General features: G+C 55.1%; 1 protein-coding gene across 1 annotated transcript in view; it reads right to left on the bottom strand.

The window, feature by feature from the left end:
• The window catches only part of IGF2R (insulin like growth factor 2 receptor), a gene marked incomplete at its 5' end in the record, with an annotated part of 104333 nt that overhangs the window by 20507 nt on the left and 60604 nt on the right, over window positions 1-23222 (bottom strand). The window contains 19 exon segments of the mRNA XM_014589243.1: window positions 409-448; window positions 516-612; window positions 1351-1585; window positions 2436-2582; window positions 2856-3063; window positions 3952-4113; window positions 9820-9969; window positions 11974-12192; window positions 12449-12705; window positions 12978-13097; window positions 14394-14520; window positions 15918-16108; window positions 17117-17253; window positions 19274-19371; window positions 19648-19778; window positions 21033-21248; window positions 21701-21791; window positions 22381-22556; window positions 22689-22832. Coding sequence (XP_014444729.1) covers window positions 409-448; window positions 516-612; window positions 1351-1585; window positions 2436-2582; window positions 2856-3063; window positions 3952-4113; window positions 9820-9969; window positions 11974-12192; window positions 12449-12705; window positions 12978-13097; window positions 14394-14520; window positions 15918-16108; window positions 17117-17253; window positions 19274-19371; window positions 19648-19778; window positions 21033-21248; window positions 21701-21791; window positions 22381-22556; window positions 22689-22832 — 2946 coding nt within the window.

Here is a 23222-nt window from a genome sequence, read left to right as displayed (position 1 = left end):
CTTCCAAAAAAAAAAAAAAAAGGCATCATTACTGTCCAGATTGTTAAGGCATTCCAAGAATATACCCCTAAGTTACCCTCGCCAAGCCACAGTGCTACTGTCTGGCATCCCTAAACAAATGCGACGTCGTAGATTTAGACAGTGCAGAGCTAGAACACGGACTTCAGAGGAACACGACGTCCTGACCTTCTCCTGGAGACCCCTTCCCAAGATGGCAGACTGCCTCCAACCTCACAGACTGGGACCTGGCCTCTACCAACACAGGCTACACCTAGTGTTCAGGAGTTACCAAAATACTTAAGAGAGTCCGTGGGAATGACACCTGGCAGTCCCCAGTCAAGCCCAGGCAGCCTCTCTGGTTGCACAGACAGCACCTCACAGCAAGCTCGACGGGCCCAGAGGCCTTACCTTTGACATCCAGCTTCTGTGTGTGAACGAGCCCCAAGACCTGGATGTTCCCAGACGCGCTCTTCTTGCAAATACTGGCTCTTTCTGAGCAGCCAAGGGGCCAAGACCTGGCTGTTCCCAGATGCCCTCTTCTTGCAAATGCTGGCTCTTTCTGAGCAGCCAAGGGGTCCTTTATATACTTTCTGACACAAGTTTATGTAGTACCTATAAAATGACAAAGAGATAAGGGAGAAAAATAAATGATCTTGTGAAGAAGAGATAGTCCTGATACCTGAGAGTTCCATTCCGTTGCTGACCGCAGCACTAACACAGGTTTTCCAATAAAGGAAGGCCAAAGAGCTGGTGTCCACTGAAGACCCAGCACATGGGGTCTGAAGCACCACACATGCTGCACCCAAGACCCAGTGGTACAGGAGAAAAAGGAGCTCTGGGGGGGCAGGCGGTGGCCCGAGGCCTGGCAAGTTGCTGACCTTACTGGAAGCTACCTAAGTCCCCGAGTTCACTCTCCCATGAGGCCTTACAGTGCTGAGTGTCTGCAGAAAGGCCACGTGACACGTGCATCAGCCAGGACAAAATGCCTCGCCCAGCCAGCAGAACCTAAGGCATTGTCACCAGGAATCTGGGACACTACCATGCCTCCCCAAAACCAAAGGATGGGTGGGCTCCCTCGAAACACCAATGAGGAGCACCTGAACCCCCACCCTGCATCTCTTGGGCCTGGTCAGAGGACGTCCTCACCCACTCTGAGCTCAGAACCCTGCAGAGGGCACCGCAGCAGGCACCAGGGACTGCGTCCCAGGACAGTGGTGGAGCCATCGGCTTGTGACGGTGCAGCACTCCCTCTATGGCTCAAGGGCCCAGCTCAAGGGCCTGGCTGGGCAGAGAAACATCGAGTTCCAGACCGCCAGGTGTACCTCCCGGCTGTGGGTGGAGGGTACTCACGTGGCTCCTTCGTGGCCAACAACCCAGGACCCAGTGAGTGAGGACAGCAGTCGCAGGTCGTAGGTTTTGTGCTTCTGGACAAACTTGCACTCCATCTTCTTTGGCGGGCAGACAACTTTCGTTTTCCACTCGAACGTCACCTCGCAGCCACGGACTTCACTGAAGACTTGGGGCCTCCCGATGTCCTCATCTTCGTCACACTTGAAGATGATGGCAGATGTCCGGTGGCTGTTCGCTGGGGAGTCGGTGTGAACCGGTCAGAGCCCAGCCTGCACGGCTTGGGCTTCCACTCCTCTCCCCGGGCCACGTCAGCACGCACTGGCCATTCCCACGTGCCACCCCAGCCACCACGTCTTAGCTCCCTCACACACACCTTCGCTCTACACATATGAGACTGACGTACCAACAACAAAACACAGATTAACGAAATAAAGTTCTCGTGCTCCCTAAAAACCTGAGTGCTGGCCAATGGACCAGGAATAATATTCTCAAAATATGCCTCAGAACAAACTGAGCAGCCCCTGTGCCCGACAGCTACAGCTCCCGACGTGCCTCCTGGTGGTCCCGGGCATGCGCGAGAATTACAGCGAACTACAGCTCTCACGCATGCAGCGCATCTCACGCTCCCGGGGCACTCACTCCACATTACCAGGGTCCTCCACGACGCTGGTCTCGAGGGAACTAAGTGGGGCTCGCCGTAAACCCCAGCCCTATCCCTGCCACCTCTGTCACGTGGTGGAAAGCCAATGCCGAGCCGGGGTTTTGTGAATACCATTAGACACCCTGGAGCCCCTCAACAGGCAGTCATTTTGCCGAGACATGAATCCGAGCCACCACGGCTGAGAGCTGGCGTGTGGACGCGGGTCCCAGTCAGTGAGGGCCCAGCCGGTCAGCCAGCACCACGTCCACGCGGCTCTACTGATCGATGGCTGCAACGCTCCTCTGTAAAAGCAGCCCCGAGAAAAGATTTCATGGGACGTATGGCCATCGACTTCGACACCCACCAAGGCCTCAACACGATCGGGCCGCAGGGGGACCGAGGACTGCAGCAGGCGCCTCGGCCGCGGAGCCCGCTCCCCACTTACTGTGCCTGCAGAAGCCCCACTCGTGGTCTCGGTCGTAGTTGGCGGTGGTGGCACACCAGAGCTTCGCCCTGCTCTCCACGACACACTCCTCGTAGCTCTTCCCGTTGAAGAGGAAGGGGAAGACACAGGGGTCCCCCTCGTCGGTTTCTGGAAGGAAGATGAAGCCGGAATAACCGACTGCCAGCATCGCGCCAGCTGGGCCCTGGCGGCCTGCTGACCGAGGAACAGCAACCCAGTCACCCCAGCACTCATGAGCGCCCGCCAGAACGTGTGCCAATGCAGCAGGGTTAGAGGTGCAGGGTCACAGCGAACCCAGGCCTTCCACACACAACAGACCTGGGTTTAATCCTGGGTTTTCTTGTCGCTAAGTCACATTTCACACCTCGAGGAATTTACATCTACCCAGGTGCGAAGATTTACCTGGAGGGCAAAAGTCACCATTCACGTAACTTAAAATGACGGCTTCGTCCTGGTGCCGGTAATCCAGCCTCATCGATTGCAGCCGTCCGAACGACGCCCCCTTGCTCCCAGACAGCAGGCAGACGCCCCCGTCCTTGCAGCCGCCTTGATCGGGCCCGGCCGCCGCCGCGCACACCCCTACGCTGTACGTGCGCGAGTCTCGAGTCACCTGGGCAAACAGACGTGACGTGTGGCCGTGAGGGGAGCAGGACACAACTCTCCAGGCAAAGGGAGCCCCCTTGGCGCCGTCCACACAGAGCCACGGATGCCAGGCTGCGTGTCTCAGCACCAACACGTGCCACCCTTCCCCCAGGCCTGGGCTGTCCTCCAGGGCACCGCTGCGCGCCCCGCTGACTGCCCTGCACTCCCCCCACCCCGCCCAGCCCGCCTCTGCCCTGCTCCCCCTGCCAGCACACTGCTGGCACCCGCTACCCTGGCAGGCTTCTCCGGAGGCCCCACAGGAAGGGACCTGCTGAGACCTGAGCCCATGTTCTTTCACCTGGGAACGGGGACCGTGCGAGGACTGCCAATGGGCAAGGACACCTCAACAATCCACAGACTCAGGCCAGGGGCTCAGTATGACCCTGCCCCATAGGCCCAAGTGCTTCCGAAGGGCCACTCCTGGTTCCCTCCACGCGTCACTGTGCTTGACAAATGACTGATTCCTCCCCAGCTTACAGCCAGCCGGGCTGAAGACAGGAACTCCCGGCAGCTTCAGCCAGCCACACCAGACCAGGCCCTGCCCCATGTATGGGCGGCTCCAGGGGTGTCCCTGAAGCCACCTTGCCTCCTGCGCTGCCCACCCATGGGCTTGTTTGGTGCCACAAGCCCCAATGACAGGAACGCCGACGAGAGGTCAGTGCACGTACAAGCGCCACACAAGATGCCACGGCCCAGGAACCTTCCCGCTATGCGGACACGAGCCGCCCTCCACGCCCCGCCATGCTGCTAGTACCCTGTGACGTCACAGACCCCACATTCCCAGAAGACAGCCATGCCAGCCAACAGCCCGCGCAGCCCTGGGGCCGGTGGTGACCAAGCCACGGGGAGCGGCTACCTTAAAGGTGCTTCTGGAAAGGCTGGACAGGTTGAAGCTGTAGAGCAGCTGCTCGTCGGTCAGGGCACAGCCCTCAGTCTTCACTTCGTCCGGACAGACGATCGGCGTCTCCCACAGGAACACAAAGTCGCAATCGCTGGTCCTCAGCAGCTTAGGGGTTCCCTGTGGTCAACAGAGCCTGGGTCTCAAAATGCACACAGGTGCGTGTAACAGCCACACACTCTACTTCAACGCTGGCGAGCACCGGGGACGCAAGCCTCTGCCACATGCTACACTCAGAAAGACGGTCCGTGGACACTGTCACGTGGACCAACAGGCACCGGGAACACTCTACGGAAGAGACGGATACTCAGAGGCAGCCGCTGAAGGGACCCAGAGTCCCCGTGGCCATGCCCCTCACGCTCCACTAAACGCCATGACCTCTCCCTCAGTTTCCTGTACTTACAGAGAGGCATGGGGAGGGGGGGCAATGTTGCATGCCACGGGTAACAAGAAGAAAGGGAGTGTGGCCTTTCAATGGTCTTGAAGTGTCACGAGTGAGACCTCTGCGGGGCCGAGACCTTTCTCAGAGGAATGACGCATGCGCTTTCGCACCCCCACAACCAGAGTCTCCATCCGGCATTTACAGAAACTGAGTTCGAAGGGCAGGACATGGACTACCAGAACTGCACGTGGAACATTCCTGAACCAATGTATTGGTCATCGGGAAGGTCATGAAGCATTTTTGCGTCAAAAAATAAGTCATGACTTTTCTGGTGACCCGGTATTTCTCCCCTCTCTCCCTTAACGAAAACAAACCAGCCGCTCAGGAATTCCCATTTTAATTACTGCTGAGAATTTCCTTTTCTCCCACCGAAGTGTGAAAAGCAAGGAAAATCTTACAATCTCTGCACAGCTGGCAGTGTGAGGCGCCTGGTTACTCTCACGTGAGGTGAGGGTGGGGTGTGGGTCCATCCACATATAATCGCTTAGCTAACCAATCTCTAGAGCTGCCAGCAGCTCAGAGCTAACCACAGCTCCCTGTTCCTTACCGACTGTCTCTCACTGAGAGGTCGATCTCTGAGAGCCGAAGGACTACTGAGAACAGAAGCCTTCCAAGGTTAAGTCCGCGTTGCCTCACACTGTGTGAGTCTACAGAGGTGTCGCTAGATGCACCCACGGAAACACAGTCACGCATCCCTGCAGGAGGGACAGTCTGAGAACTGTGTCGGGAGACAATTTCCGCAGCATCTGAACATCGTGGAGCGCCCTGACACAAACCTAAGGCACAGATGCTGCACACCTGGGCCTGTGGCCTCCCCTGGGGCTCAGAGCCACATGCTGCACGGCCCGTTACCACAACGAAACTGCGGGCAACTGCACGGATGGTAACGAGTCCATGCCTCAGAACCGCACTGGAAACACGCACTCTGAAAGATCAAGCGTGGCCCACTGCACGTGGCACTGCGTGGCAGGAGCTTGGAGTGGACGCTGTGGAGTGAGAAGGGAGGGCCCAGGGCACGGCGGGGCAGACAGGAGACTGGGCACTGTGCGTTTCGGCTACACTAACTCTTCAAAATGCCTGCCCTCAATAAACTAACGTTAGCCTCCTGCGATGTGTTTATCTCCCTGTTTAACTTTTTGACTCTTCTGGAGCTACATACAAATGCGGGATTCGGCTGTACAAAAGTACTTTCTGTATAACGCTGGCGTTTTTCTACATTGTAAGTTTCTATTTTTTTTTTTACTTTCTACATATTTTTGGTTAACAACTAGTACATGAACACACACACGCTGGCCCAGGCCTACACAGGTCGGTATCGTCGATATGGCTGTCGCCCGCCGCCCCTTGTCGTCCCACTGGAAGGCCTTCGGGGCAGGAACAGGCATGGAGCCGTCATCTCCTGTGACGACGGTGCCTCCTTCTGGAATGCCCCACACGCCTGGCCGTGCAGTGGGCCTCTGACACCACACCATCACAAACACTATTCCCGTGTTCCAATGGCTACCACACTGGGGGACCTTTCCCACTCCAGGGTCACCTCCCAGGGTGACCGTCACATAGGTTCACTGCCAACCGAAACGTCCTCTCAGTGCACAGCTGGACCCAGAACTAGATAAACGGGGTTGAAAAATACACCTCACCTCTTCTTGACAACTCAGACTGTCACTGCAGAGCTCAGAGGTGCTTGGGGACTCGACAGGGACAGCCCCAGACAGCAATCATTTGGTTTTCCCCTCTCAGTTACTGTACTGTCCCTGTCTGGTGGCTGCTGGTCACCTCCAGCACAGGTAACAGACCATGTGCACAGCCACAGCAACTCCTGCCTTTGCGACCTGCTCCCGGCCCAGGAACGAGTCCTCCCCACTGAAACCGTAAAATGTACAATGGAGCCAAACCCATCACCGAGCCCCTTGGGGCTAGGTGGGCCTTGGAGCTCATCACTGTTAGGATTTTGTGCTGTTTCTGTTACAGAATGCACACGCACACGCACGCACTCCAGACCCTGTGACAAGCACACGGATACTTGTAAAGCAAAATGTGGGGTGTTCCTGTTTGCAAGACAAACACAGCCCATAAATAACCTCGCCCCAGCCCCATCCGAGGACTGGCCGCTTTTCAGAGCTTCCTGGATTTCGGAAGTGCAGGTGAGAGGCCGGAGCTGCGGAGCTGTGTCTGCTGCAGCAGTGCGGGCTAGGGGAAGCCATGCCACCGCTGAGCCGTCCGAGCTGCTGTGGAGTGGGGGCCGGAGCCACCAATGACTCCCAGTCATGGAGGGTGCAGGTCAAGGGAAAGCAGAGGCAAAAGTTAACGGAAGCTAGGGTTCTTTTTAAAAAGCACACAAAATATTGGGTTGTTGGAAAGTCATGATGCATTTTTGTGTAGGAAAATATGTCATACCTTACCGGATGATCTAATAAAAGCCGATAAACTCCTTAAAGGTAAAAGGCATACTCTGCTATCTTGGATCCAAGATCTCATTTGCTAACCCCATAACTTTGGGCTATCTCTTAAACAAAAGATAAAAGTCTGTCAGACTTACCAATAAGAATGAAATCAGCGATGTTATATTAAAAACTGAAAAGGTTATGCCACTTTGACATATTAGCAGTCAAAGTTGAATGTCCTGTCTCCACTCATGTGCCCTGTGTTTTCAAACTGTGGTAAACAGTCAGGTGCTGGGCGAGGCCACACATCCTCAACCAAGTTTTCTTTGTCCATAGTTTTAGTTTAAGGTATTTTGTGAATCAAGTAAAAAAAAAAAAAAAAATTAAAGACAACAACAAAAGCATGTAACAGATGTTACTGCCCGGCTCACTCCTCCCCTGCCCCGGGGTCTAGGTGGTACGGCAGCACACTCACCATGCTGATGCCTCTCTTGCAGTGGAACGCAATGAGCGAGGTGTAGTTGAAATGCTTGTCTGCCACGCAAGGAGTGCTGCTCTCAAAGTTCAAGTAAATTTCGTTTGCCACTGGATTGAGGATCGGAGGCCCTGAGACCCGGCCGATGTCCTAAACAAGCACAGTGGTAAAGAACAGTTCAGAAAATCACTGTCCCAAGGCGGTGGAGTAAGTTTCCAAATCCTATCTCCCTAGTTCCAGAAATGAGCAGCACTGAAAGAAACTAGGTCACTACCCACTCAGGTGAGGAGTCGGCGCTAGGATGCTACACAGACACTGCATCATCTACCCGTGGGCGTAGTCTGAAGCCTCAGCTTAGTTCCAAGTCGGGCTGGGTCTATTCTACTCACATTCAATTTTCAAACACTTGAAGCAAGAGGAATTTCTCTGTCCACCCACATCGAGACCACCTAGCCATCCATGGCCTGATGGCAGGAGGCTGGATTGGGTAGCCCCACTTCCTGCTGCCTGCTCATGCCCAGGCTGCCCTGAGCCTGCTCACTCCCTCGGCAGGGAAGGGCAGGGCCAGGGAGGGACACAGCCTCAGGAGGGGTAGTCTCGTTTGCTGTGGTTATTGCTCAGCATAGCACTCGACACATGTGAGCTGCTCAATACATACATTTTGGGTGGATAAACTAATGCAGAAACAGAGCACGTGATGCATGTGTGTGCGTGTACTGTGTGCACACCCACGTGCGCGTCTTCCCTGGGCTACTCTCAGCTGTGACATCCATTCACCACCACGGGCTATGTTCAGACCACCCGACATAACACAGGCTCCTGTGAGAGAACTTCATACACGTTTCAAAGCCTGCAGGGGTCGGCCAAGCACACCAGGCAGGAGATGGGACCTCTCCGGAACTGACTGGCAGTCTAGGAGCCCAGCCTGCACCGTGGGGAAGGACGTCACTTAGAGGGCTGCCCGTGAAAGGCCACACTGCCCATGCCCTGCCCACCTGGCTGGGGCTCTGCCGGATTACGGTGAAGCCGCTTCCCCGCCCGCTCCCAACGTTTCTCCACACCAACCACCATGTCCATCTTTTGGAAGGGCAGCCAGCTATCTTACAAGAAATATAGATAACATAGAGACAGATAGAAATAACAAACTTCTGAGATACACCCCAAGTACTCAAGTACATTGATAATCTAATAAAATATGCCTACAACTCACAGGGACCGCTTTTTCGTTTTGCTTGTTTATTTTTTTTGAGAGATCTATGCTATAGGGCACATGTGCTTGCCAGAGACAGAAAACAAGAAATTACTCCCAGGGGGATGGCCACGCTGCAATCCCTTCTCCTCCATTCTCCTCTCTGGGTTTTGGGCACACATGTCCAGTGTGAGTTTTAAGACATCAAGTCCGGAACTCGAACTGCAGTCAACTACGTGGGAGTCCAGCAACTTAACCATCATGTCATCTGCTGGTCCCGGTGACAGTTTTTAAAATTCCAAAGCCACACTAAAAAATAATAATGTAAGACCCAAGCTTTCAGGCTAGCAGGTGGCATAGTGAAGGCACTGGAGCCCACATGATCGACTACACAGTTCGAGTCCTACACCCAGTTGCTTGAAATACACACTGAGCACGTGTGCAAACCCCAAGAGGAAAATGGAGGAGAAAAGGAGTATGGAGCAGCTACCCTCCCAGGGAGAGATTTCTCACTTGAGTAGAGTGGGGCCCGGAGCCACCAATGACTCCCAGTCATGGAGGGTGCAGGTCAAGGGAAAGCAGAGGCAAAAGTTAACGGAAGCTAGGGTTCTTTTTAAAAAGCACACAAAATATTGGGTTGTTGGAAAGTCATGATGCATTTTTGTGTAGGAAAATATGTCATACCTTACCGGATGATCTAATAAAAGCCGATAAACTCCTTAAAGGTAAAAGGCATACTCTGCTATCTTGGATCCAAGATCTCATTTGCTAACCCCATAACTTTGGGCTATCTCTTAAACAAAAGATAAAAGTCTGTCAGACTTACCAATAAGAATGAAATCAGCGATGTTATATTAAAAACTGAAAAGGTTATGCCACTTTGACATATTAGCAGTCAAAGTTGAATGTCCTGTCTCCACTCATGTGCCCTGTGTTTTCAAACTGTGGTAAACAGTCAGGTGCTGGGCGAGGCCACACATCCTCAACCAAGTTTTCTTTGTCCATAGTTTTAGTTTAAGGTATTTTGTGAATCAAGTAAAAAAAAAAAAAAAAATTAAAGACAACAACAAAAGCATGTAACAGATGTTAAGTATGGAAAGTTACTGTGTAAAGTATTATCTTTGCCTTGCTTGACGTCCCATGTATTTATGCTTTGGAGCCAAATGTATAATGATTTATAAAAAAATTATCTAAAGGGAAAAAAAAAAAGCCATGTGGGCTCCCCCCCGCCGCTGTACTACAACATCCAAGGCGGGCGTTGTGCAGGGAGACCTCTGGCCTGCCCGGCTCACTCCTCCCCTGCCCCGGGGTCTAGGTGGTACGGCAGCACACTCACCATGCTGATGCCTCTCTTGCAGTGGAACGCAATGAGCGAGGTGTAGTTGAAATGCTTGTCTGCCACGCAAGGAGTGCTGCTCTCAAAGTTCAAGTAAATTTCGTTTGCCACTGGATTGAGGATCGGAGGCCCTGAGACCCGGCCGATGTCCTAAACAAGCACAGTGGTAAAGAACAGTTCAGAAAATCACTGTCCCAAGGCGGTGGAGTAAGTTTCCAAATCCTATCTCCCTAGTTCCAGAAATGAGCAGCACTGAAAGAAACTAGGTCACTACCCACTCAGGTGAGGAGTCGGCGCTAGGATGCTACACAGACACTGCATCATCTACCCGTGGGCGTAGTCTGAAGCCTCAGCTTAGTTCCAAGTCGGGCTGGGTCTATTCTACTCACATTCAATTTTCAAACACTTGAAGCAAGAGGAATTTCTCTGTCCACCCACATCGAGACCACCTAGCCATCCATGGCCTGATGGCAGGAGGCTGGATTGGGTAGCCCCACTTCCTGCTGCCTGCTCATGCCCAGGCTGCCCTGAGCCTGCTCACTCCCTCGGCAGGGAAGGGCAGGGCCAGGGAGGGACACAGCCTCAGGAGGGGTAGTCTCGTTTGCTGTGGTTATTGCTCAGCATAGCACTCGACACATGTGAGCTGCTCAATACATACATTTTGGGTGGATAAACTAATGCAGAAACAGAGCACGTGATGCATGTGTGTGCGTGTACTGTGTGCACACCCACGTGCGCGTCTTCCCTGGGCTACTCTCAGCTGTGACATCCATTCACCACCACGGGCTATGTTCAGACCACCCGACATAACACAGGCTCCTGTGAGAGAACTTCATACACGTTTCAAAGCCTGCAGGGGTCGGCCAAGCACACCAGGCAGGAGATGGGACCTCTCCGGAACTGACTGGCAGTCTAGGAGCCCAGCCTGCACCGTGGGGAAGGACGTCACTTAGAGGGCTGCCCGTGAAAGGCCACACTGCCCATGCCCTGCCCACCTGGCTGGGGCTCTGCCGGATTACGGTGAAGCCGCTTCCCCGCCCGCTCCCAACGTTTCTCCACACCAACCACCATGTCCATCTTTTGGAAGGGCAGCCAGCTATCTTACAAGAAATATAGATAACATAGAGACAGATAGAAATAACAAACTTCTGAGATACACCCCAAGTACTCAAGTACATTGATAATCTAATAAAATATGCCTACAACTCACAGGGACCGCTTTTTCGTTTTGCTTGTTTATTTTTTTTGAGAGATCTATGCTATAGGGCACATGTGCTTGCCAGAGACAGAAAACAAGAAATTACTCCCAGGGGGATGGCCACGCTGCAATCCCTTCTCCTCCATTCTCCTCTCTGGGTTTTGGGCACACATGTCCAGTGTGAGTTTTAAGACATCAAGTCCGGAACTCGAACTGCAGTCAACTACGTGGGAGTCCAGCAACTTAACCATCATGTCATCTGCTGGTCCCGGTGACAGTTTTTAAAATTCCAAAGCCACACTAAAAAATAATAATGTAAGACCCAAGCTTTCAGGCTAGCAGGTGGCATAGTGAAGGCACTGGAGCCCACATGATCGACTACACAGTTCGAGTCCTACACCCAGTTGCTTGAAATACACACTGAGCACGTGTGCAAACCCCAAGAGGAAAATGGAGGAGAAAAGGAGTATGGAGCAGCTACCCTCCCAGGGAGAGATTTCTCACTTGAGTCTCTCTGGTGAGCACGTGAGCCTATAGCAAAAACAAAAACAAAACAACAAAAACCCAAGCCTTTAAGACAAGGTCTCGGCTATGAGCAAACTTCCTCCTTCCATTAATTGTAACATTACCTAAGAAACTGCTTGCATTTCACAAGCCTTTGAGTCACACAAGACAAGCATTTTCAGCACAGCAACAAAGCTGTCACTGTTTTCGTCTACGTTACCTAAAGGGCTCTGGATGAGGTCAGCCCTGAGGCCCCCACGTCTGCTCACTTTCTGGCTACATTTCTGACCGATGACTCAGTGCACAGAGCTGCACATTAACCTTCTCTTGGGTCTGGAGCATACAGTTTCGGCTAATCTCTCCGTCCTCCCTGCTCAAGTAACTCTCCACACCACACGGCTTATCACTGAAGGTCTTGCAGAAAGGGTCGGCACCTTGCGCTTCGTACTTACGATGGGGGGCCCACTGACAGGAACTTTGCACACGGCGGCCCCTGCAGGACAGGGCACCCCGTGCATGGGGTTTAGCGGCTGGCAGATGTTGATATAGAAATCGGGGTTGGTATCGGAGGCGCCATCCTCACTCTCGTCATATGCTTTGTAGCCGCCAGTGCGGTGGATGAGGGGGGACAGGTCGATGATAGAGCTTCCGTTCCTCACGGAACACTCCGTCTGTGGAATAGGAAAGACCACGTCTGAGTCCTCCGAGAAATTTCCATAATGACCATCAAGTCATCCATAAGATTTTAGAAGCTGAACAAAAGTAGCAGAGTGGGGATTAATGTCTTCAGATGCTTTGTCACACAGCGCCAGGCATTTTCCACCCACTTTATCCACTGGCACCATCGGGAAGCTGGCAGGGAGCCCACTGGGAAGGGGATGCCCCACAGAGGACCGAGGACTGACCGCGGAGCCCACTCGGACTCACCGCCTGCTCACAGGCCAGAGGCGTGTGCCAGGAGAAGAAGAGCGTGCACGTCTGCTTGTCCAGGGAGATGAGCATGGGTCTGTTGGTCGGCCCGGCCTCGGGCCTGCACACGAAGCTGATGACACTCTTGTAGCTCAGGCCGGATTTGGAGGGACACGGGGACCCATCCTCATAAACCAGCTGCAAGATCTGGTCCACGTAGGTCAGCCTCTTGCTGGCCTTACCCACACTGATCCGGGTCTGTCCGAAGCAGGCTCCTGCACCACCGGGGAGGCAGGGAAGGGCACAGGTGAGGGTTAAGTAGCCAGTTTCCTTAAGAGAACTTTCTAAAAATCCTGACCATCGAATGTCCAGCCACAACTGGCCATGTGAGCGTCCTTCTGTCTGTTAGCCAGTGTGATCCGCGTGCCCACCCGTGTGCCTGCTGACCACGCAGAAATCGGCTTTGCTCACTGCTCACCACTGGCCCACAGGCAGACAGCCCAGGGATGGGAGAGGTGGACAATGCCCGAGAGGCTGTGGCACCTACCCACGCCGGGGAGGCAGTTCTCGTTCTCCCCGCAGATGCTCATGTAGACCAGCCCCTTCTCGCTGTAGGCCGCCGTGAACCCAGCTCTGCCACTTAAGGAGCTCAGGTCGAACAGATGCCCTGAAAGGGTAAGGGGGAGCACAGTGATCCCGTGAGCTCAGCAAGGACCACGACACCGTCAAACCTTGACCTGTCCCCACGGCTCACTGCCCTTCACCGACCCAGCCTAGGGTGCCCGACCAGCTGGCCCACGTCAAGAGGCCGTCGATCCCTGAGATCGTGGCTCACGGCTCCTGCTCCCCTGGGGCCGTACTGCAGCAGAGCCAAGGAGTCCACGGGCATGGGAGGGGCCACTGTACCCCTCTTCCTGCCCTGCCAGCGGGCCCCACGGGAGGAGCCACTGTACCCCTCTACCTGCCAGTGGGCCACCTCCCCCAGACCTTCCTGGTGCCCAGCCACAGGGACAGTGGCACCACTGTGCTGGCTTCGAAAGGCCACCAGCCACGAAGAGCTCTCAGAGTGACAGGACACAACTTCTGGGGGCAGCAGTCACTGACCCCAAGGACACCGGGCGGGTCCAGAGGAAAAGCTGGGCATGCCCATGCCCCCATACACACCCACGCCCACATACATGCCCACACTCCCATACACACACCCATGAACGCCCATGCCCCCATACACACCCACACCCACATACACGCCCACACTCCCATACACGCATCCATGAACGCCTGCACCCATACACACCCGTGCACCCATACATGCCCACACTCCCATACCCGCACCCATGAACGCCCGCACCCCCATACACACCTGCACCCATACACACACCCACACTCCCATACACACACCCATGAACGCCCATGCCCCCATACACACCCGCACCCATACACACGCCCACACTCCCATACACGCATCCATGAACGCCTGCACCCATACACACCCGTGCACCCATACATGCCCACACTCCCATAAACGCCCGTACCCCCATACACACCCGTGCCCACATACATGCCCACACCCCATACATACACCCATGAACGCCCATGCCCCCATACACACCCGCGCACACATACACGCTCACACTCCCATACACACATCCATGAACGCCCGCACCCCCATACACACCCATGCCCACATACATGCCCACACCCCCATACACGCACCCATGAATGCCCGGGCACCCATACACGCACACATACACACCCGCACCCCCATACACACACCCATACACGCCCACACACCCATACACGCCCACGCATGCCACTCACACCCGAGGAGGCCTATGCCCGCTGCCGGCACGTCCCCCTGCCCTCACCCGTCCCGAGGGGCCTATGCCCGCTGCCGGCACGTCCCCCTGCCCTCACCCGTCCCGAGGGGCCTATGCCCGCTGCCGGCACGTCCCCCTGCCCTCACCCGTGCTGGGGTTGGTGACCTGGCAGTCGTCATGCACGTTGCTCTTCACGGGACAGGCGGCGGCCGTGGGCCAGGAGAAGGTGTACTCACAGTCCTCCACCGCGCTGATGAACATGGGCCTGGAGTTCTGCAGCCAAGACCGACAGTCAGTGCCCAGGACGCGCTGGACACGCGTCGCCCTTCGCTCCCACCGAAGCGGGGGGCTTCTCAGGGAAACACCACGGGGGGGTTTCTGTGGGAGTTCTGTCTCGCCATCCCTACAGGGTGAGGTTGGACTAGGGGAAAATGAGGGTTGGAATCCACTCCCGCGGCCAGCACAGGCTCAGCAGCACAGGAAAGCGGAGCGCGGCCAGGGTCAGAGCACGCACTCGGGCACCAGGAAGACCTCTCGGGCCCAGGCACAATCAACCTGGGCACGGGGGTGGGGAGGGGGCTCAGAGGGCCTCCGGGAGACACCGTAAATCACCGATACGATGCTGGAAGCTGTGAGCTGAACAATCTGTCACAATGGTAAACACACAACCCTCCCCCGGCCCCAGTGACACTGCCCTGCTCGAGTTGAAGACTCCCGCCGACCCAAGGTGGTAAGACCTGGTCAGCGGCACTCTCCTTCCCAGGTGAAGCGGCCGGCCGCCCCCACTGCAGTCCTGCCTCCTGCACACGGGGGACGGGCCCCACACACTCCCCTCACGTGCTGGGCCCTTCCACCCTTAGCCAGGACCCTGCTTCTCAGAGAGAAGGGGCCCCTAGGGCACGGCGTCCATGCCCGCTGCCTGAGCCATGCGCCTCTGCAGACAGCTTCCAAACGGAGACCCACCCCGTCTCTGTAAGAGGGCAGGCCCCAGCTCCAGAGCCCCTGGCCCAGCCCCCTCCCGCAGCTGCCGACAGAGCCGGGCTCCACCAGCCTGACCCAACGCTCTGGCCCAGCCCCGACCTCACCAGCACACAGCACACGGGGTTGCCCCAGCCTCAAAACCAAGAGACCTGAGCGCAGCCGACACTGCTGAGCTGCATAAGGCCAGCACAGGGGAGGAATCGGTCCCGGTCAGCCCCCATTTGTTGCACACCTACTGTGCGTCAGCCATCTCCTGCCTCTGTCTGCACCTTGCACCCCTCAGCCGAACGGGCACACCTCGTGCTGTGGCCGGGAAGCAGCGGAGGGTGCCTCTGTAATGACCCACATCACACAGCTAAGAGGGGAAGGGCCGCCCCGATGCGCTCTTCCAGACTGCCGCATGAAGCCAAGTGCGTGCAGTGAACATCCACTTCCCTGCAGTCCTTGGGAAGGTGCGAGTCACCCTCCACAGAGAACCCGTGAGGCTCGGACAGACGCTAGAACTGCCGGGGAGGGCCCTACGGAGCAGGGAGGAGGCGTGCGCCCTGACAGCAGTCACGGGGAGGCTCTGCCCTCCGATGAGCTGCGGCCCCCCGTGCCCTCCACTTGCAGCCCAGGGAACCAGGCCGTGGAGTCGCCAGCCCTCCCTGGGGTCTCCAGCCCAGCGGGACCGAGATGCACATGCTCACCACTTGGCTCTCGCTGCAGGAGAACCGGATGGTGGTGGACCGTTTCCGAATCTGATCTGGACACAGGTCGCCGTCGACATACACGATGACCGTCGCGCCGTCTCTCCACTGAGGCCCGTCCCTCACTCGGCCAAGGTTCAGGGGCTTGGAGCCGTTCAGCAGACACACAGCAGCCTCTGGGGGGCATGGCTCTGTGGCAGACAAGGTGCAGGTGACCGTCCCCTCCAGGACTCACCTCGACTTCCCTGGGCAGGGCAGGTGGGCCTGGTGCAGAGCCCTCCACCTTCCAGCCTTACAGCCACCCATCCTGCCATTTGTTCCACAGGTGTCGGGAAACCCCGACACCACATCGGCCCCCACTTAAACGCTGCTTCACCCCAGAGGGACTGTGGACCAGTGCAGGACCTAGTGGGGCTCAGACGCAGCAGTCTGAGTTATTCCTGAACCCCACGGATAACGAAGCGAGAAGTCCTGGACTGCACCAGTGGAACTTACACGCCTGTGTTCGTGTACTCTCTGTACTCAAGAGGGCACCAAGAATGCCTGTCTCCCGCCTCCAAAACGCCTGTGCCAACAGGCAGCATCAGATGAAGGCGTAGCCCCACACCTTGCAGGACTGCTCAGCACAGCAAGGGCAGACCCCTGCCTCTGACCTGGCGGAGGAGGAATGCCACTATCTGCAGTTAAATCCCATGCTCCGTCTGAGCAGAGCCACGCACATGTGAGTGGGGCTGTATTAAACACCAACGAAAACAGGACATGTGTCGTCTTCCAGAGCCAGGAGGCTATGGGCGGCACCAGGATCACCAGGGACTGCTCGGGGTCCCACAAGTCCAGCTGATTCCTAGTCTCATCCCTGGCACTAAGGGCTGGCGAGCTGTCCCTGCACCGTAAGAGGGTCGCCTGCCATGCTCCACCAATGCGGTGGGCACATACTGGGCTCCGCTTCGGCCCTCCTCCCTCCCTGCTAAGGCAACACCGTGATTATTTCCCCTACCTCCATCTCCTGCCTGTCACCACGGTTACAATGCTCCAACAGAGCCCACAGCCTGAGCTATCCTGGGGTCAGGCACCAAGCCCCAGAAATCATCCCTCCTCCAATTCCCTCCCACCGCGCAGAACCAGGTAGCTCCCCAGACCCAGCTCCCTGCACCAGCCCCCCCACCCCCACCATGACCCGTCAAGGGCTCCCCCCTCACCGCTGCCGGCCTGTGGAGCCAGGGACTTGCATACGTTGATGAGGTAGTGCTCAGTGGCCCCTGTCCCGGTGATGGCTTCCCAGTTGTCACTGTACCTTGACAGGGACGAGAGGTCGAAGGAGTTGCCAGCCGCGTCTCTGCAGGGAAGAGAACACTGCGGTTAGGGTCACTTGTGTTCTGGCTGAAGAGTCAACACTGTCTGGAAAGGCTTGCATATTTCAGGCACGGTCTGCTCCAGCATCCTGTCGATCAAATCTCACCCCAGGACAGAGCAGTAGACCAGACCTCTCTGCCCCATGTCTGCTCAGAATCAGCAACAACACAACTTTGAGTTCAGAAAATTCTAAGAGTCACTTTAACAAAACTAAGTATTAGCCAAAAAAATCATAAAGTCTGACGAGTAAGTGCAGTCCGTGCCAAGGCCAGCGCCGAGCAGGACTTGCTGTGCGACAAGAGCCAACGGCTGAGAGGCTCGGAGCACACGCAGCACAGGCCACCCGGGGGAATGGCCCAAGCGGGCCACCAAGGGCCACTGAAAACAAAGACGGGCCTGTGCTGACCTTCCTGCTCAGGATAAGGGTTCACTTACTACACTGAGAACCAGCCAGGTACCAAGTCAGCATGGGCGGCGAGCAGAAAGAAAGTGCTTATTCAAAAGACGCGTGCACAGCTAGAGGGGCCGCACTCAACGAGACAGGCAGGACTGCGTATCTCATGAACTCCACGGTTATTAACGGAAGGAAAAGGATCGTGAGCAACACAAAGTACAGTATACAAGGGATCTTCCGAAAGTTCGTGGAAAGTACAGGCCAGCGGGTGGCATGAGGGTGAAGGCAGATGGATTCCAATGTGGCCAACTGTGCAGTTTTTTTTCCAAGCCAGACTGGCAGCTTGGGACGCAGGCTAGGTGCAGGTACGTGCATACCCAAAATCCCAAGAAGAGAACAGAAGAGAAGGGACTGCAGTGTGGCCATTCCTCCTGAGGGTGCCTGGATGCTTTCTCTCTTTCTCTCTCTTTCTCTGTCTCTCTGGTAAGTACATGTTCCCTACAGCAAATTTTAAACAGAAGAGTTCATAGGAATGTGCATGTGAAAAACCATGTGTGGATTTCAAAAACTTCTGCAAAATAAACTAGTACTTTAACTCCATCTTTCTGCAAATTTTTTTCAATTCCTTTCATAGTAGAGCTGCAGAAAAGGAAAGGCAGGGAAGGAGGATCGATGTTTGGAGGAGCAGGAGTAATGGGAACTCAAGAGAGTGGCCAGGGAAGGCTTTACTGAGAGGTGGCCTCTGAGTAAACTCTGAAAAGGGAGGAATGGTTAACGACAGGGGCCCTGCAGAGAGCACCACATGCAGCAGAACGGCACGAGCAAAGGGCCTGCAGCACAGCCTGGCCTGCTCGAAGACGAGGAGGACCTCAGTGTGGCAGAAGCAGGGTACATGTGAGGGCGTGGCATGCACGACGGGGACAGAGTCTGACTTCTGCCGGGCTCGGCTAGTCATATGTGTGGCCGGGCGGAGGAGGAGGCCTCTGAGGGTACAGTAAGCACAGGAGGATTTGAGCCAGGGTGGAGTCTGCAGGAAGAGCCATATGCTGGTGGTAGGATGAGAAATAGAGTTTCTACCATGTCTTCGAACGTTCCGAAGGTATTCAATAAAATAAATGAAAACACAGCTTAAAAAAAGGCAGGGTGAAGCAGACAGAAGGCCAGTACCAGTGAAGTGCACCGAGTCACCGACAAGCCTCCGGGCTAGTTACCTGGCCAGGCTCCAACACTGCTGCCCACCTATGCATGCTTCTGTTAGCTCTCCCCCCGTAAGGACTTGGGCGGAAGGACCTGCGTCTTCACCAACATGCCCCCAGCACAAGCAGCATCAAGGAAGCAGCAGAACCTCTGCAGTGACCCCCTTGCCCCTCCACCCACACAAAGTGGGAGTCACTCAAGGCTGCAACGTCCTGCTCAGCTCTAATCATGTCCCCTGGCCCTCGGTCTTCATACAAAATCATCACAGACTCTCAGAGCTCTGAAGGACCTAGGAGTTCACCCCAAAACTAAGGCCTGAAAAACATGAACTAATCCTGTCCCCTAGACCACAAGCAAAATCGTGTCGAGTGAGTCTGGTTGTCCAAAAGAGCCCCCACACACGTCGACTTACTTGTACGAGCATTCAGTGAGATCGAAGGGCGGGCAGGCATACTGCGTGCGCCACTCGAACAAGTAGGAGCAGTCGGAAGTCTCCCTCAGGAACACTGGCTAGGAAAGCAAGAAGACACACGTGAACACGCGGCAAGCACCAGGTGGTCTACACTTGGCATTTTATGAGTGAAAACCAGGACGGTACTATGTTCATGAGCATCTACACAACCGATGACGGTGTCCACGTTTTTACAAGCGATGTTCTTTACCAAGCTAAGTAGATCTCATGAGCTCTGAGAGCAGATTAGTTTTAGAGAGACCGCAGCAGCACTGGGTGCTGCGGCTCTGGGGGTCAGTATGTGCGCACCCCCAGGGCTGTCAGCACTCACTCACCTTCTGGGTGCTACGGTCGCAGTAGAAAAAGATGGTGGTGGAGCGCTGGTAGACCTTATGGCAGGTGTCCCCCCCGGTGTAGTTTATTTTTAACAACCCGTTCTCGTAAGTCAGCTTCTGCGTAGGGAGGCCTGTTCAAGAAGCAGCGCGTTCAACGAGGCTCGATTCAAGACATCCTCAGGCACCTCACTTAACATGAGACAGTCACGTCAGGCCCACCCGGGGTTACAGGACGGGGAACCCCTGGCCCAGTGGCCCTGCACCACCAGCTCCTCAACACCTTACCTGAAGAATAAAAGCAGGCCTCTCCCGGACCAAGGCTGCGCCACAACAGTAAGCACAGACACAGACACGTGACACCCCGGAGCCCAGGCAGAGGGTCGGAACATCCTCCATAGCACTCTGGCTTCTAGTACTCCCGTGTCAGCTACTTCATTACATGAGTTTTTGTTTTTGTTTTTTTTTGAATTATTTTATTATTATTAATTAATTTGCCATAGGGCACGTGCACTCATGAGAGAGGTGTGGTGGGGAGGAGAGTGAGAAAGCAAGCTGCCAGGTCTGGGACTAGAACCGCAGTTGATCATGTAGGAGTCCAGCACCTTAACCACCATGCCACCTGCTGCCCCCCCGTTTCATGAGTTGTTGTTTTCTTTTTTCAATTATTTGTCTTTGATTGTATTATTATTATTATTATTATTTTTTTTTTTTTTTAATTTGGCCAGAGAGAAAGCAAGCCACCAGGTCTGGTGGTCAGCCATGCCACCTGTGAGCCCCTTTCACAAGTTCGTAAACTTACTTAAATCTTGCTCCGCTGTGAAACAGCCTGAATGGTCAAGTCAGCCATGCCGCTTCATAGCCAAACCCCTTCCAAGGCATCCCTCGGAATCTATTCCAGACAGCGCTACCTGAGAACACCCATCCCTAGCTGGGTCAGTGCATCCCAATGCCTCAATAAAAGAAAAAATTACAGTCTTAGAGTCAGTGACTGGAACAAACAAGTGAGAAGAGAATACTGCCCTAAGAGTACTGTTCTGGACGTCTCCAGGTAAGAAGAAGCAAGTGAAGCCCGACTGGTCACCGAGAGCGCCTCACCAGAACACAGCACTGCCTCCCTACTGGGGAGAACTGTAGCTTCGCACATCCCAACAGTGTGTTCCATCCCTCTGCAACAGCGGGGCGGGGCTAGATGGTGGCCCGACGGGAAAACACAGGCTCCTCCAGGCTAGCACAGTGGAAGGTTCTGGGCTCGTGCTCAGACCTGCTGAGTGCACCAGACACATGCGTGGCTGAAGCTGGCCCCACTGTGAGTTCTCTCTCTCTCTCACTCATTCACAGAAGAACTACGCCTTTAAAAGAAAAAGCAGAAGGAAAGACGAGGGTACCTGCCACTTTCTGAAATCCCTGTGGCCCGCGCTTTTCCTGACACGAGGAGACGGCGTGGGTCCTGTCGTCCGTGGGACAGACGCCGGAGGAGAGCTTCCCACAGACCCGGAAGTAGTAGGTGTACTCGCCAGCGCTCACCACCGTGTCGTTGAAGGCCAGCGGCTTCAGGTCATACAGGTTGCCGTGCCGCGGGTCCCTCACCTCGCAGTTGTCTCCTTCGAGAACACGAGAGGCAAAAGGCAACGGAGGTTGCGTGCATGTCGACTTTTGGGCGAGAACCTTCATAATTTTTAATCAGGGAAGTCCTATCTTACGACAGGCACTGAAAGACATTTCCAGTCTTCTATTTTGTTTATATATAACACAAATTGCCAGGCAAACAGCTTTCTAAAAAACCAAGGTCACAGGATTAAGATTCCCTCTACCAGAGGAAACCAAGTCCCAGGTTAATGTTTCCAGAGCGAGAAGCTAAAACCAGGCACGCAGGGGAAAGCACTGGCAAATCGGCAACGTCCTTGAGTAAGAAGACCGCCAGGGCGAGGCCCGGTCCACCATGAGCACGCCACATTCCCGCCCACGGGCCTGGCCCACAGTGAGATCTGAGACCTGGAGCGCACTCCCAGGACCTGCTCCACACCCTGACGTGCAGCGAAGGGCCAGGCCTCACCTTCCACCCTGAGAACGGGACAGGCTTCCACCGTCCTCCAGACAAACACGAACTCGCAGTCATCCAGCAGCTTCTGGAAGGTTGGTGAGCCCTGTAAGACAAGCCAACAGTTTCCTTTGTTTCCTTTTCATTTATTGAAAAAAATTAAAAAAGAGTAAAAAAATTAAAATAAAAAACCAGGGAACTAGCAGTTAGCGTAATGGCTATGTTGCTGGACTCCCACGTAGTCGACCGCAGTTCATGTCCCGGACCTGGTGGCTTAAACTCATGCCGGGCACATGTGCGTGCGTGCCCAAGATCCCGAGAGGAGAATGGAGGAGAAGGGATTGCGGCGTGGCCATCCCCCCTGGGGGGCGATTTCTCGCTTTCTGTCTCTCTGTCTCTCTCTCTGTCTGTCTAGTGAGTGCACGTGCCCTCTAGCGAAAACCTCTCCAAATAAATAAATAAATAAATAAGTAAATAACCAGAGCCAGCATTCACGTCCTAAGTTTCACGAGCGCGGTAAGCAGCATGTATTAAACATTCAGAACTGGAGAATAGTCCATTCTGGCCAAACCCTGTGGCTGCCCCCAAACCCATGAAAACAGGAGATTTTAAACAAAACTGAAGATGCAGGTGGTAAATGGACATGGGGAATGGACCTGCCACGGACAGACACCGAGGGGCGTGCGAACTCGTACCGTTATCTGAGCACACTCGAAAGTGATCCTGGTGGAGAAGCGCCGGTTTCCACACCTGTCCCCGTTGACGTACACGATGCTCAGGGACCCGTTCACCGCAGCCTGGGGGCTGATCTGCACCACACCCAGGTTCCAGCTGTTGTCTTCGGACACTAAGCAAGACCCCACTGCGCTGCCTGAAATTTCGAACAGGAGAATCAGCTTTGGGCGACAGGTGGAACGGGAGTTCGGCCTCAGGTCAAACACGCTAGCATGAACAGAATCACTAACACGAACAGAATTAAATCAAAGGTCGGGCCAGAACTCACCGCGGCATCCGGGGATGTAAGGGAGAGGATTGCAGACACTCAGGTAGAAAGTCCTCTTCTTCCCCTCAGCCGAGGTGTCGACAGCGGTCCAGGGCTTCCTGGTGGTGCTCAAGCCGCTAAGATCATACTCGTTTCCAGCCGCATCTGAAACGTGACCACGCGCTGGAAAAGCTGCCGGCTGGCGAGCTCCTGGCAGCCCCCTGCACCTGAGGAAGGCGGCAGAGGCCTGCACTTCACGCTCCTAACCACAAGAACCAAGACACCCATAGGAGGCTGCGACCTCCACCTCCAGACACGGCACCCTGCCCTGTCCCCCAGACGGCACCCTGCCCTGTCCCCCAGACTGCACCCTACAGAGAGCCACTACTGGGGGGCAGAGCCAGCCCACAGAGACTGAGGGGCCGAGGACACCATCCGGCTTCCAGGATGTGGCTCGGGGGGTTTCCACAACTTTTCTTTTTCTTCCTCAAATAAGCTCTGACAGTGTGATTTGATTTCCCCCCTTCGGAGTTTTCTTCTCTGTTCTTCAGCAGG

Source organism: Tupaia chinensis, unplaced genomic scaffold, assembly GCF_000334495.1.
Source record: "Tupaia chinensis unplaced genomic scaffold, TupChi_1.0 Scaffold000346_1, whole genome shotgun sequence".
NCBI classification, from domain to species: Eukaryota; Metazoa; Chordata; class Mammalia; order Scandentia; family Tupaiidae; genus Tupaia; species Tupaia belangeri.
The sequence above is the reverse complement of the archived record's forward strand: the minus strand, read 5'-3'. Positions and strand labels throughout refer to the sequence as shown.